General features: G+C 49.0%; 1 protein-coding gene across 6 annotated transcripts in view; it reads left to right on the forward strand.

The window, feature by feature from the left end:
• The window catches only part of RPH3A (rabphilin 3A), a 159,581-nt gene extending 150,199 nt beyond the window's left edge, over positions 1-9,382 (forward strand). For all 6 annotated transcript variants that reach the window (XM_029057760.2, XM_029057759.2, XM_029057757.2 and 3 more), the window contains 3 exons: positions 3,481-3,562; positions 4,024-4,120; positions 7,239-9,382. In XM_029057760.2, the coding sequence (XP_028913593.1) occupies positions 3,481-3,562; positions 4,024-4,120; positions 7,239-7,369 (310 nt within the window). In that variant the 3' untranslated portion in view covers positions 7,370-9,382. The remainder of the gene's footprint in view (positions 1-3,480; positions 3,563-4,023; positions 4,121-7,238) is intronic.
• The last annotated feature ends 5,293 nt before the right edge of the window (positions 9,383-14,675 follow it).

Genomic DNA, 14,675 nt, shown 5'->3' on the forward strand with positions numbered 1-14,675 from the left:
CCTGAATAACACTGAGTTAACCCCCTGGGTCACTGAATATATGGATGGATCTCTCTCTCTCTCTCTTTCTTTTAATGGTACTTGTTAAGCACTTACTGTGTGCTAGACACTGTATTTATTGCTGGATACAGGTTGGGCACTGTCCATGTCCCACAGGAGGCTCATAGTCTAACTCCTTGTTTTATGGATGAGGTAACCAAGGTACAGAGAAGTCAAGTGACTTGCCCAAGGTCCCAGAGCACACAAGTGGTGGAGCTGGGATTAGAACCCAGGTCCTTCTGACTCCAAGGCCTGGGTTCTATCCACTAGGCCATGCTGCTTCTCTGAATGCTTGTATTTATACTGTCCAGTTCATCAAAGCATCCATTATATAATTAGAATCCAGAGCTGGTACTAAGCACTTGGGGTCAATTCAAGAGAAATTACTGAAATCCAGTCCATGACCCACAGGGGTTTTGCAATCTAAGTGCAGGGGAATGGACACCTAAAACAGTAAAAATAAATCATGAACAACACAATTAATTACAAAGAATAATAAACTAAAGGTAATACAATCCAAATTAAGAAGATTGAAATTGAGTCTAGGCATGACTGACTGCTGCTATCCAAGATGAGGCTGAGGCTGGGCAACTATAACTGATCTAAGCAGCCTGGCAGGTCACCTCTACTGAGTCAAAGCAAAAATGGGCTTAGGGAACCTGAGGGCAAGGGTCACCCATGGGATCCTGCTCTGAACTGCATCCAGAGCTCCTGGTTTGAGTGCCCCATGAGGTTAGAATGTTTCCAGGGGCCCAGGGGACAGGGTCACTCAAGGCCACCCCATGGAGTCCAGGGCAACACCCAGCTCAATCATTCAATCAATCAGTAGTATTTACTGAGCCCTTATTGTGTACAGAGCATTGATTAAGCACTTGGGAGAGTACCATATAACAGTTTTACAGAGCTGTTGACATGTTCCCTGCCCACAGTGAGCTCAAAGACTAGAGGGGGAGATAGACATTAATATAAATAAATTATGGAAATGTAAGTAAGTGCCCTGAAGCTTAGGGAGGGATGAATATACTGAGCAAATCAGAACAATGCAGAAGGGACTGGAAGAAGAGGAAATGAGGGCTTAGTCAGGGAAGGCCTCTTGGAGGAGATGTGCCTTCAGTGAGATTTTAAGGGTGGGGAGAGTGATAGTCTGTTGGATATGAAGAGGGAGGGCATTCCAAGCAAGAGGACAGGATGTAGGTGAGAGGCCAGAGATGAGATAGACGAGAAGGAAGTTCAGTGAATAATACGTTGGCAGTAGTGGAGCAAAGTGTGTGGGTTGGATTGCAGTAGGAGACTAGTGAGGGGAGGTAGGAAGAGGCAAAGTGATTGAGTGCTTTAAAGCCTATTGAAAGGAGTTTCTGTTTGATGCAGAGGTGGATGAGCAACCACTGGAGGTTCTTGAGGAGTTGGGAAACATGGACTGAACAGTTTTATAGAAAAATGATCCGGGCAGCAGAGTGAAGTATAGACTAGAGTGGTGAAAGACAGGAAGCTAGGAAGTCATCCAGGAGGTTGATACAGTAATCAGGGTGGGATAGGATAGTGCTTGGCTTAACATGGTAACAGTTTAGAATGAGAGGTAAGAATGAATTTTGTTATTAATAATAGTAATAACTGTAGTATTTGTTAAGGGCTTACTAATGTGCCAAGCACCACACTAAGCACTGGGGTGGATATAAGCAAATTGGATTGGATACAGTCCCTGTCCTGGGGCTGACAGTCTCAATCCCCATTTTACAGATAAGGCAACTGAGGCAGAGAGAAGTGAAGTAACTTGCTCAAGATCACATAGCAGACCAGTGGCAGAACTGGTATTAGAACCCATGAACTACCTGGTTCGTGCTTTATCCACTACGCCATGCAATGTGAAGGTTGAATCCACAGGATTATTGACAATTTGAGTATGTGGGTTGAATGAGAAAGATGATTCAAAGATAATGCCAAGATTACGGGCTTGTGAGACAGGAAGGATAGTGGTGCTGTCTACAGTGACAGGAAAATCAGGCTCATTCTTAGCAGGTAATAATTTCCCACTCTACCCAAGTCTTTCCATGCTGACATCAGACACCCTCTCTGTTCAGGACTGTCCTAAGACATGGGCTGGTGGTGGGGCTGGGACACTGGACTCTCAGGAGGATTTAGGTGCTGCTCAGTTCGCCGAGATGGCTACTTCCGGCCCAGGAACCTGCTTAGAATATCGGAAGGCTGAGGCCGGTGTTTCCTGAGATGGGCATTTTTAATTTTTCTCTGCTGTTTTTCGATGACTGTTGATTCTGGACCCACTGGGATGATTTTTTTTTTCCCTGTCCTGGTGCTATCTCCCCCATGAGGACACCTGTGGGGCCCTGAACCCACAGCCACCTCACCATGGCAGCTACCCTCTCTGGCTACCCTTGACCTCAGGTGCAAACGAACAAGGAAGCAACTTAACTGGGGGGCTAATGAGAGGCAGTCTCACTCCTCCTCTCTCCCTCCTCCCTTCTCTTCTCTCCCTTTTTCTCCTCTCCCTTTTTCTCTTCTCTCTTCCTCCTCTCCTCTTCTGTTCCTCCTTGGTCTCCCTTAAGAGTGTGAGTGGAAAGCCAGGAGAGAAAAGTTTTATTTCACCTCCAGCAGGGTTGAATTAGGCCAGAAGAGTGAAAAGCCCAAATTTCAAGAAAGGGGCAGCTGGTGACTCCAATGGCAAATTAAAGTCTGGATGTGCTGGGCACATCCAGCCATCCTGAATGTCACTGAGGGAAACTTCACATGGTTCCTCTAAGCAACCCTATTACCTCTGTTGGTGACAGAATGCTGGGCTGACTCAGTAACGGCATCACTTGTGGTTTTAGATTATTTTGCCTGTACCAGTATAGTGAGGATAAAAAATACCAGCCTCTTTCTACCGCAAGAGATCTCATGAAGGTAAAATGAGATCAACTGGAGGTAGGAATCAAAATTAATGAGAAACAGGGAGGGCACTTTGACCAGTAGAAGGCAAAGCCTTTGGCAAATCCAAGTGATCATTACAGCCAATTAAAATCAGTTTGATTTCAGAGTTCTTCCTTTGCTCTGGAAGTAGGGGTTGAGATGTCCAGATAGGATGAGCACCGTGATCTCACTGCCCTGAGGACCAGTTACAGGGACAGAGGGGCCTTCCCCACCAGGGATCAATCAATCAAAGGTCCTTATTGAGTGTATACTGTGTGCAGAGCACTAGACTAAGTGCTTGGGAAAGTGCAATAAAACTGTGTTGGTAGACATGATCCCTGCCCCCGGAAGCTTCCATTTTAAGGCCCAGATTCATGGGTGGTGAGGAGGCTCTTCTAGGCCCATCATTCTCAGCTCTGAGGAGAGTTTTGCCTTTCTCGTGGTCCCCTATAATCCCAACTTGGATTCTGGATGCCTGCCGGGCCAGTGTCTATGTAGATGAGATGTCATTTCAAAGGCATTTATTTTGCCCTTCAGTTGGCTGAAACCAGACATGGGGAAGAAGGCCAAGCACAAGACGCAGATTAAAAAGAAAACCTTGAATCCTGAGTTTAACGAGGTAAGGAAGGCCTAGTCTTTAGAGTTTTTTTTTTCCTGAGTTCAACAAAAATTTTGAGAAGAAAAATCGAGGGTCGAGGTGGGGGAAACAATGACCAATTGCACAAGTTCCCTTTCTGTTCCCCAGCCTACTTAGAATTATTTCCTGAAGTGGGTCGGGCCTGAGACCCTCCAGAGTGGTGTTGAACAATGCTGATGTACCACCTGGGCTGAGATATGAAGGGGCAAGGCACTATAGGAAAGTGACTTCCTGACCTAGGCTCTAAGGCTGTCTCCATTCCCTTACCAACCTCTGTCCCATAAGCAGCTGTCGGTGAGTCAGTCGGTCCAGTGGTCAGCCGGAGAGTTGAGCACTGGGAACTGGCCCTCAGCATCACACGGATCAGAACTCAGTGTGGCAGCTTTACTAGAGCCGCAGCAGGAGGTGATTATGTGGCTGTCTATGCTTTCTTCCACCTTCAGGAGTTTTTCTATGACATAAAACATAGCGATCTGGCTAAGAAGTCGCTAGACATCTCTGTCTGGGATTATGACATTGGCAAATCCAACGACTATATCGGTAAGTGGTTGTTTCATTATCATCAGAAATCTACTCGCCCTGGGCCATTAAGAATTTAATCTGGGAGTCAGAGTCATCGGACTCATTCTGAGCTCTGCAGGGGTGAATGGTTCTGGGAAACATTTCTGACAATATGGGACCCTTTCCCGGCCCCTTGGATCTGAGAGTTACCAGGAAGGGAGTCGGCGTTCAAAATGGGGAGCTGGGAGAATGTAGGCTGGGATCTACCTGGTCAGATTTGGGTCCCATTGTACTCTGCTGCTCTCTGCCTCTAGGACTTGGGAATATTGGCATGACCACTCACTCCCACCCACAGGCCTTGGCAATTCTCCAGTGACTCTGGACATGTCCCAGCAGCCTCCCTGGAGAATCGCCCTCTTGACCGATTGACAGAGAACTCTTATAGGACTCTGCTGCTTCTTTGTTTCCTGGTCAAGGCCCCAGTGATAATACAGCCTTCCTCAGCTTGGATTTGAGTCCCATATGGTTACTTCCTAGGAAAAGCTGTTGCATCTTCAGTTGCTATGGAATGTTCCTTTTGGGTAGCCAGCCCTGGGGTCCAGAGGGAGAGAAGGAATCTCTGGCCTTCTGTCTGGCTATGAAATCTTGTTTCTAACCCTGTTATGATGGGTCCTTCCTTTGGACTAAGCTTAACCTAGTCAATCAATCACTGGTGTTTATTGAGCACTTACTGAGTGCAGAGCACTATACCAACCACCGTTTGGATCAAAAGAGCCCTCATGTATGAGAATTGGACTTCCTGGGTCACCAGAACCAGTGATCAGGGACGTACATCAAGATGGCCATCGGATGGACTCTGCATACCCAAGTCCCAGGCAGGGATCGCTGGGCCTGGGCTGGCCTCCACAAGCCTCCTGCAGATAAGCTGGAATCTTCCAATAGCCCATCTCATTCATTCGTTCATTCGATTGTATTTATTGAGCACTTACTGTGTCAGAGCACTGTACTAAGTGCTTAGAAAATACAATTCAGCAACAAATAGGGACAATCCCTTCCCACAATGGGCTCACAGCCTAGAAGTGGAGAGACAGACATCAAAACAAGTGAACAGGCATCAAGAGCATCAATATAAATAAATAGAATTATAGATCTATACCCATCATTAATAAAATAGATAAAATTACAAATATGTACATATATACACACAGGTGCTATGGGGTGGGGAGCGGGGTAGAGCAGAGGGAGTGAGTGGAGGCAATGGGGAGGGAAGGGGGAGCAGAGGAAAAGGGGGGTTTTGTCCAGGAAGGCCTCTTGGAGGAGGTGAGCTTTCAGTAGGGCTTTGAAGGGAGGAAGTGTGCTGTTTTGGGGGATTTGAGGAGGGAGGACATTCCAGGCCAGAAGTAGGATGTGGGCCAGGGAAGGTAGTCTCCACTGGAGTGGATCAGCCAGTTCTCCCAGTCCTTTCCAATCATGATCCTCTTAAGCTTCACTTGCAATTTCAAACCCCTTATCCATGACTGATTCCCATAAATCTGTCTCCATTGTTCTCACGTAGGACCCCTCTGCACTCCCAGTTGCTCTGCTCGGGCAGCATGGGGGACTGGTTTGAAAACCCCAAATACTTCTTTCTGTCCATCCAGAGCTGAAATTTAAACGCAGTGGGTCAGCTCACCTTTGAAGGAAGAAGGGTGAGGAGGACAAGGAGGGCAGTATGGAAGTGGGATGGCCAGAGCAGCAGCAACAGCAGCAGCAGAATTTTAGATTAAGAATGAGAAACTCTCGTGGCCAGTGGTTTCCCGGGACAATGGTGGTGCCTTCCATCATAGAGTCCCAACCCTGGTAGGCAACTGTAAAACTATCTGGTTCTTTCCCCTGACTTTAGGCACATCTTCACAATTCTCTTAGAGCCTTCTAAGAAGAGGGTGGAGAGGTTTTCTCAACCAGCCACGCCTATGTCCTCTCCATGTTAGAGAAGCAGCGTGGCTCAGTGGAAAAAGCCCGGGTTTGGGAGTCAGAGGTCATGGGTTCAAATTCCAGCTCTGCCACTTGTCCGCTGTGTGACTGTGGGCAAGTCACTTCACTTCTCGGTGCCTCAGTTCCCTCATCTGTAAAATGGGGATTAACTGTGAGCCTCACGTGGGATAACCTGATCACCCTGTATCTACCCCAGCGCTTAGAACAGTGCTCTGCACATAGTAAGTGCTTAACAAATACCAACATTATTATTATGTCCACGTCACAACATCGTCAAGATCCACCCTTTTCTCAACATCCAAACCGCTACCACATTAGTACAATCACTCATCCTATCCCGACTGGATTACTGCATCAGCCTCCTTTCTGACCTCCTAACTTCCTGTCTTTCCCCACTTCAATCCATACTTGACTCTGCTGCCTGGTTTATCTTTCTACAGAAACGTTCTGGGCATGTCAACTCCCTCTTCAAAAATCTTCTGTGGTTACCTGTCAACCTCCGTATCAAGCAAAAACACCTCACTATTGGCTCAAAGCTCTCCATCACCTTGCCCCCTCCTACCTCACCTCCCTTCTCTCCTTCTATATCCCAGCCTGCACACTCTGCTCCTCTGGTGCCACTAAACTTCTCAATGTGCCTCGTTCTCTCCTGTCCCACCATTGACCCCTGGCCCACGTCCTATATTTGGCCTGGAACGCCCTCCCTCCCCAAATCTGCCAATCACACTTCCCCCCTTCAGAGTCCTACTGAAGGCTCACCTCCTCCAGGAGTCCTTCCCAGCCTAAGCCACTCCTTTACTCAGCTTCCCCTCCCATCTGTGTCACCTCAATTCACTCCCTTTACTCTACCCACCTCTCCCCGCCCCACAGCACTTGGGTATATAAGTACATATCTATAGTTCTATTTATTTATACTCATTCCTGTTTACTTGTTTTGATGTGTAGATATCTATAATTCTATTTTTTATATTGATGCCTGTTTTCTTGTTTTAATGTCGGTCTCCCCCCCCCCCTTTAGACTGTAAGCCCATTGTGGGCAGGGATTGTCTGTCTTTATTGCAGAATTGTACTTTCTAAGTGCTTAGTACAGTGCTCTACACACAGGAAACACTCAGTAAATGCAGTTGATTGAATGAATGAATGAATGAAAGGTTATCTCCGATGTCCAATTTTTCTTTTGCAGGGGGTTGTCAGTTGGGCATTACAGCCAAGGGGGAGCGCTTGAAACACTGGTATGAATGCTTGAAGAACAAGGATAAGAAAATCGAGCGCTGGCACAATCTACAAAATGAAAACCATGTGGCAAGTGACTGAATTGATCCACGATCCCCAAGGATTCCCCATTCAGCATCAATTCACTGTCAGTTTTTCTATGTCCATCCTCCCTCCTGTTGACCCTGAATCTGCTCCTTCCCATCTGCAGCTCTTGCTCCCCCTCCTGCTTTGGCCTCTCTGAAACCGGCCTGATCTCTTGGCACCCTTGTCAGGCATAACTCATCCCAATGGCCAACCCACATTTGCACCATTCCACCCCCTTTGGGTTTTCATTTGAGAGTTCAAATTACCTCCAGGGCCACTCACACACCTGGGGAATGGGGTCTGGGCTACTAGCCAGGTTGCCACACACCCCCACCCTGACCCCCCCCACCAACCACTGAAATGGCTTCTCCTGCGTATGTGCCCAAGGTGGTGACAGTGAACCCCCTGGCCTGTCTTCTCCTCTCCCATGACCCTCACTGATCCGCCCTGCATCCTGACCACTGGGGCCTGCTCGTTTCTGGGGCCAAACCCAAGCCTACGGCAGCAGGGGGAACCTGAGGGCCCAGGCTGGCCCTTTGGGAGGGGACCCGACAGATATATCATACTGCCGGAGGAATGAGTGAAATTTGGTTGAACTTGGCATTCAGATGCCCTCTCCCACCGGGGCCTTCACCCATCAACACCAATCTTTGTGACCGGACTGAGACTGACCGGCACCGGGTGGGAGACTCCTTCCAACAGAATCAAGCCAAGAGGGCAGAGCCCTGTAACCCACCCGAGATCGCTGAGCACCAATAGCACTTACCACCTTTGGGGCCTATTCTGGGAACACTTGTTGAGCTGCCAGGAGAGACTGGTAGCTCCTAAGAACGGGGCCAGGCTATTGCCAGGATCCCATTTGATCCTACTGCCTGTAAACCTCCCTCCCAGAGCCAAGGAGGCCTGAGGGAAAGGGGTTCCTGGCAGTTAAGGAAACTCCCTCATAGAGTCACCAATAGTCTGTTCTGTAGAAACTCACAAATAGCCCGTGGACTACCACTGCACTCCTCTGAACCACATATTTGCCACGTAGGTTTCACTGAGCAACTTCGTCTGCTTCCCCATGTGGATTTTTAGACTATGTTTAATGCTTTCTCAGTGTGCCACCCTCTCTCCTCCTCAAGGTGAACAGGGCTTCAGAAGCTCTTCTCCTAGGAAACCGAGCATCTACCCTAATTACATCTAGGATGCTCAAAGGTCTTCCAGTTTCTCCTGCTCTCCTTGGACAGACAGAAAAGTCTTTTCTGCAATGCACAGCCTCTCTCTCCATCACATTTGCTTCTGTTCCCATTGGCCAAAGAAGAGTTGATGTTAAGCCTTTGCGGCCATATCAGTCCATCCACTGCTCTGCCCATGTTCCAGGTTGAGGACTAGCAAGGCGGCTGGAATCAGGCTAGTAGCATTTGGGGACGCAGTTAGTGCGTTCAAGTAGTATCTTGTTTCATGCTTTGTTGGTGAGCTAGTCCATTTGTGCAACGGTAATGGTGATGGTGTCTTCTGCTTTGTTAGGCCCTCCCTCCCCTCCAAACATAGCTTTAGATTTGGGGTTGTTATTTTCCCTCTCACATGGACATCCAGAGTGTTACCCACTCCTGGGGCCAGACACATACATCCACTTCAACTTCCATGGTCATGAGGGCACCTACCCAATCCTCAGTGAAGATTTCAGTGGCTTAACCCTGGGCTGCATTCCAAGTCTCTGCTCTTCTGCTGAACCCAATAGCCTTGTGATCTTGAGGCCTACTGCGGCCCACCATCCATGCCCTAGCCCCCTTCCTTGATAGTGAGGACCTCCTCACCTCTGCTCAATGGCCTCACCTTGTGGAACTTACTGAACTCCCCTAGAAGACTTGCAGAACCCCTCCTTTGGTCTCTTGTGCTGGGTGGGGTCCCCTTCAGCTCTGAGGGTTCAGGGGCATGGTACTCCCTCCTCCATGCCTGGCTAGACCAAGGGGTAATAAATAATGATAGTAATAATAACTGTGGCATTTGATAAGCACTCACTAAGTGCCAAGCATTGTACTGAACACTGGGGAAGATACAAGACAATCAAATCAACACAGTCTTTATCCCACATGGAGCTCACAGCATTAGAGTAGGGGAGAACAGTTTTGAATTCCCATTTTACAAAGGAGGAAACTAAGTCTCAGGAAGTCAAGTGACATGCCCAAGGCCATGCAGCAAGTGGATGGCAGAGTTGGGATTAAAACCCAGGCTCTCTGATTCCCAGGCCTGTGCTCTTTCCACTAGGCTAAGCTTCTTCCCGTGGTCCCTTTGCGAGTGTTGGTCTCTCCTTGTGTCAGGGAGCTCCCAGGGCCACCTTGCTGGACTCCACAGTGATGTCTGGCTGGAGGAAGGTGACAAAAAGGGGCTTCCCTGAAAGCTACTCCCCATCTCCCGCTGCTCCCTACTCCAGCCCGGAGCAGCTGCCTCTGCACTTGTCCCCCACCCCTGACTACCCATGGGGCAGGAGCTAGGTGGTAAGGGAGGCTAGGGGTTGCTGGGGAAGCTGTCAAGCCCAGTCACTCCAGGGAGTGCCATGCCCTCTGCCACCTTGGGCCAGGGTGACCTGGCCATAAACTGGGCTGGGAGGCGGAGGGAACTCTCTATCTGGATGGATGGAGATCTGGATGGATGGAGCTTTCTGCCCACCAGTTCTCTCCTGTCAGTGGCCCGCTGTTCTTCCAGCTGTGCAGGTGGCATTGGGAAAACCTGGCAGCAAGGGCCATGGAAGAGCATTCCTCCGATGGATCCACAGATTCACTGATCAACTGGATTGTCCCCCTATCCCTGGGGAACCCTCCCCCGAGGAGGGGGAAAGCCCCAGAAGATGATTGCCCTTCCACACTCCCCCATGCAGGGAGGGGTCCAGAAATCCTGGGCTCTTTAAAGCTGGGTTTGAGGGGGCATCTGGTACTCAAAAGCTGCCCGCAGCCCTGCTCCACCTGCATTTCCCATCCTCCAGGCCCTTTGCCCTCGGAACCACAGTCTGGGGCCCCAGAGCTAGGTATTTCTGAATCTGCACTTAAGGTCCCAGTCTTTGTCCCCTCCAAATCAGTGTTTATATAGTGCCTGGCACATAGTAAGTGCTTAACAAATACCATCATTATTATAAATGCGTCATGTGGATGACACCCTGCTCTGGCGAACAATTCTGGTTTACTTTAAAGTAATCTGGAGCATGCTTGCTTGGAGTTTGGAGACACACTTGAGAGGTGGGAAGGAGAGAGGGAGGAGTAGCCCAGAGTGCCCCAGGGCTCACAGGGCCACTACTCCCATTCTTGTGGTTGCTGTACTGGCCCAAACCTGTACTTCCCAGCCCTAGCTGACTTCTGCTGACGAGGAATGCTCGTTCCCTGGGTCCCTCACCCTGATCCTTCACAGGCCTCCCACCTCTTCCCCTTTCCCTTCCCCTCCTCTTCCCCTTCCTCTCCTCAGCCTGCTCTTGCTCCACTTGGGCAAATAAGGGACTAGTCCATCCAAGCAGTACTTACCCAAGCCCCTGGCTAATGGGTGAGATGGGCACCCCAGAGCTGCATGAAAGTGCAGGCAGCTCACAGTGATGGAGATTCTGCTCCTCCGACTCCTCTCCACGTGGCCTCCTGTGGGACCCATCCCACCGGAAGACTGACTGAAAACTGGGAGAGGAGTCAGTGGGCCAGTTCTTGGTGCCCCGGCCCCTCTCCTGGTACAGACGGAGCCCTGCAACTCAATCTGGATCCTCCTCCTCACAAGGTTCAAACCATAGGATTCTGCCTCTTGTATTGAAAATAAATCCACTGATAGGACCGACAAGATGACTCTTCTTCCAGCATCTGCTGACTCATGCCACCAGCCCCGGGCTCCAGGGTAGCTTTATGGAGTCCAGAATCATGATTCATTAAAATAAGAAACTTCTCCCTCTTCAAGTTTCTTGCGGCTTCAGTGGTTTCTTCTTGGCGGCTGCTGAGCTCGTGGTCAGGACGTCTTGTGTGCTCTCATCCAAACATGGTACAATTTGTCCTATCCCCCCAGCCCTTTCTCAGAGATTGGACACACTTAGGCCTTCAGGGTCCTAGCCACACCGGCATGCTCCCCAATCTGTCCGGAGGGCTTCCGGGACCACCAGGCCTGGTGGGGCCTGCAGCTCTGACTCTCTCACACTTACACATTCTCAGTGTGAGGAGGCCGACTCTGGGGATTGATTGGGTGGAGGGGGAGGGGACTGAGACCCTCCACCTTTCCAGTAGAGGTACTGGGCCCCAGGCCTCAGAGCAGGTTCTGCCCCACAAGAGACTCAGAACAAGGAAAAGCACGCTTAACTTCATTTCTCCTGGGGGTCCTTCTCCGAGACCCCTCCTCCTGACATAATGGCCAGGCTGAAACCTTCCCCTGACCTTTCACCTCACTCTTCACCCACCACATGGGACAATATTCAGCTCCAGCCATGTACTGGCCCCAAAACATCATTTTCAAACCCATTTTATAAGTATCGTGTAATCCAAGTTTAGCAAGAGGACATTACCTTCCTCCAGTTCTTTAGGTCTACCTGTATGCATTCTGTGACTTGAACCTCTCCTTAGTTTTCCTTTAGGAAGAAGCATGCACATATGGATTGGGAATGATGCAAAGCCTTGTATCCCGGTGTTTGCATTCTAATTAGCATGCAGTGATTTTACAGCAACTGTCAGTTTACAAATATTTTAAGAAACCTGTAACACAAACTAGAAATACTTGCGTCTTCCGTTGCATGCAGATGGAGCCATTTCCCTTCTTTGTGTGATGTAGCCAATAAAGTAAGACTCTCACGGAAGTCCCTACTCTTCATTTCTCTTTGTTGCCTTGCCGAACTGCCTTTCCGCTCCCTTCTCTCTGTGACTGAGCTGGACTGGGAGGTTCTGGGAGATGGGGAGCCCTCCCGCTCTGGGCAGTTGTACTTGTAGGGAAAGAGGGAAGAAGTAACCCCACTCTGCTTCCTGAGACCCTCCCAGACAGCCACTGTTTGGATTATAATTGCATTGCATCTTTTTAGTACTATTTAGTCGCATCTCCCGCAGTGGAATTTCATTTAAGATGGCTACTGATGGGCTTCGAGAGTACTGGACAGCCCTTGGGTCCTGGAAGGAGGACAAACCAGCTGAAAACTGGACAAATTGGAATTGCAGGCCAGAGTCAGAATGGAAGTGATGTCAAGTAATCAAAAGAGCCAAGCTTGCTTCAGTTGTAGTCTGTGTGCATTCCTGCATGCCACCTGGGAAGCAGCATGGTCTAGTGGAAAGAGCATGGGCCTAAGAGTCAGAGGAGCGGGGTTCTAATCCCAGGTCTTCCACTTTCCTTCTGTGACCTTGGGCAAGTCACTTAACTTCTCTGCACCTCAATTCTCTCATCTGCAAAATAAGGATTCAATACCTTTTCTCCCTCCTTAGACTGTAAGCCTAAAATGCATCCTGATGATCTTGTATCTTACCCCAGTGCTTAGGATGGTGCTTGGCACATAGTAATTATTGTTATTCTTCACCTCCTTTTGGGGTTCTCAGCTTATTAACACAAACAGACTTTGGGTTTCTGCTTTTAAATCATGTCTTGAATGTCCCGTGAGCAACCACAAGCACCAGAGGCTGACCTACCCTCCTGCCTCCACACAAAAGTGAGTATTCTCAGCCCCATCTTGGCCTTCATCTGCCTCATCCCAACACTCCACGCCAACTTACCCTTTTGCCAAGAGTGGCTGAAAATATCTCCATCCTTTTGCAGAAATCAAAGCTGAGAAGGAACAGGAAGAGTGCAGTGGGGAGAAATTGAGTCTGGGGGCTCAACAAAATTTGGCAAAAATGAAATTCAGAAGAAGGGCCTATTCATGAGGGAAGCAGGGGAAGTCTGGGTGATTTTCGAAGTTGTAGTGGGATTCTGCAGCCTGCAGAGTGCTAGGATGGAACCTTCATTCTGTTGAAAGAACAGGCTCCAGTGGCACCTTTGAAAATCATGTCCAGGGACCCCGTGCCGCCAGCTGTCTTATGAGGCTGGAGAGAGAGCATGTATCACAGTCTGATTTTTTTATGGTATTTATTAAGGGCTTACTATGTGCCAGGCCTTGTACTTAGTGCTGGGATAGATACAAGCTAATCAGTGGTCACCACATGGGGCTCACAGTCTTAATTCTCATTTTACAGATGAGGAACTAAGGCCCAAAGAAGTTAAGTGAGTTGCCCAAGGTCAAACAGCAGACAAGTGGCGGGGCCGGGATTAGAACCTAAGTCCTTCTGACTCTCAGGCTCGTGCTCTATCCACTAGGCCATGCTGCTTCTCTAACTTCCCAGGGAACCATCCCAGCACTGGGAGACCTGTGCCACTGCTTGCCCAAGGTCGGAGCCACAACTCATTGAGAAAGATTACAATATAAAGAGATTGAAAGCATTAGTAGCTTCTTAGGGAAGCAGCGTGGTCTAGTGGATAGAGCACAGGCCTGAGAATCAGAAGGTCATGGGTTCTAATTCCAGCTCCAGCACTGGTCTGCTGTGTGACCTTGGGCAAACCAATTAACATCTCTGGGCCTCAGTTCCCTCAGCTGTGAAATGATGATGATCGTCTTTGTTAAGCACTTACTATGTGCCAAGCACTGTTCTAAGCACCAATATTAATGGTATTTAATTATAATAATGTTGGTATTTGTTAAGCGCTTACTATGTGCAGAGCACTGTTCTAAGTGCTGGGGGAGATACAGGGTAATCAGGTCATCCCACGTGAGGCTCACAGTTAATCCCCATTTTCCAGATGAGGTAACTGAGGAACAGAGAAGTTAAGTGACTTGTCCACAGTCACACAGCTGACAAGTGGCAGAGCCGGGAGTCGAACTCATGACCTCTGACTCCGAAGCCCAGTCTCTTTCCACTGAGCCACGCTGCGCTTACTATGTGCCAAGTACTGCTCTAAGCACTGGTAGATACAGGTAATCCGGTTGTCCCACATGAGGCTCACAGTCTTAATACCCCTTTTACAGATGAGGTAACTGAGTCCCAGAGAAGTGAAGTGACTTGCCCAAGGTCACACAGCAGATGTCCTCTGACTCCCATGGCCGGGTTCTTGTCTCGTGGGGATTAAGACTGTGAGCCCTAGTGGGACAGGTACTGTGTCCAACCCAATTATCTTGTATTGACCCCAGCGTTTAGAACAATGCCTGGTACATAGTAAGGTCTTAACAATTACCATAATTATTCATTATTATTATCATGGCAGGGTGGGGCACCAGCACCTCTAGCTTTGAGGTCCCTAGAGGCTCAGTTTCCACTGATGGAAGAGGTTTCAACTTCGGGGAGCACGACTGGAGCAGCACAGAGCTCAGTCA

Source organism: Ornithorhynchus anatinus, chromosome 2 (genome assembly GCF_004115215.2).
Source record: "Ornithorhynchus anatinus isolate Pmale09 chromosome 2, mOrnAna1.pri.v4, whole genome shotgun sequence".
In the NCBI taxonomy this organism is placed as follows: domain Eukaryota; kingdom Metazoa; phylum Chordata; class Mammalia; order Monotremata; family Ornithorhynchidae; genus Ornithorhynchus; species Ornithorhynchus anatinus.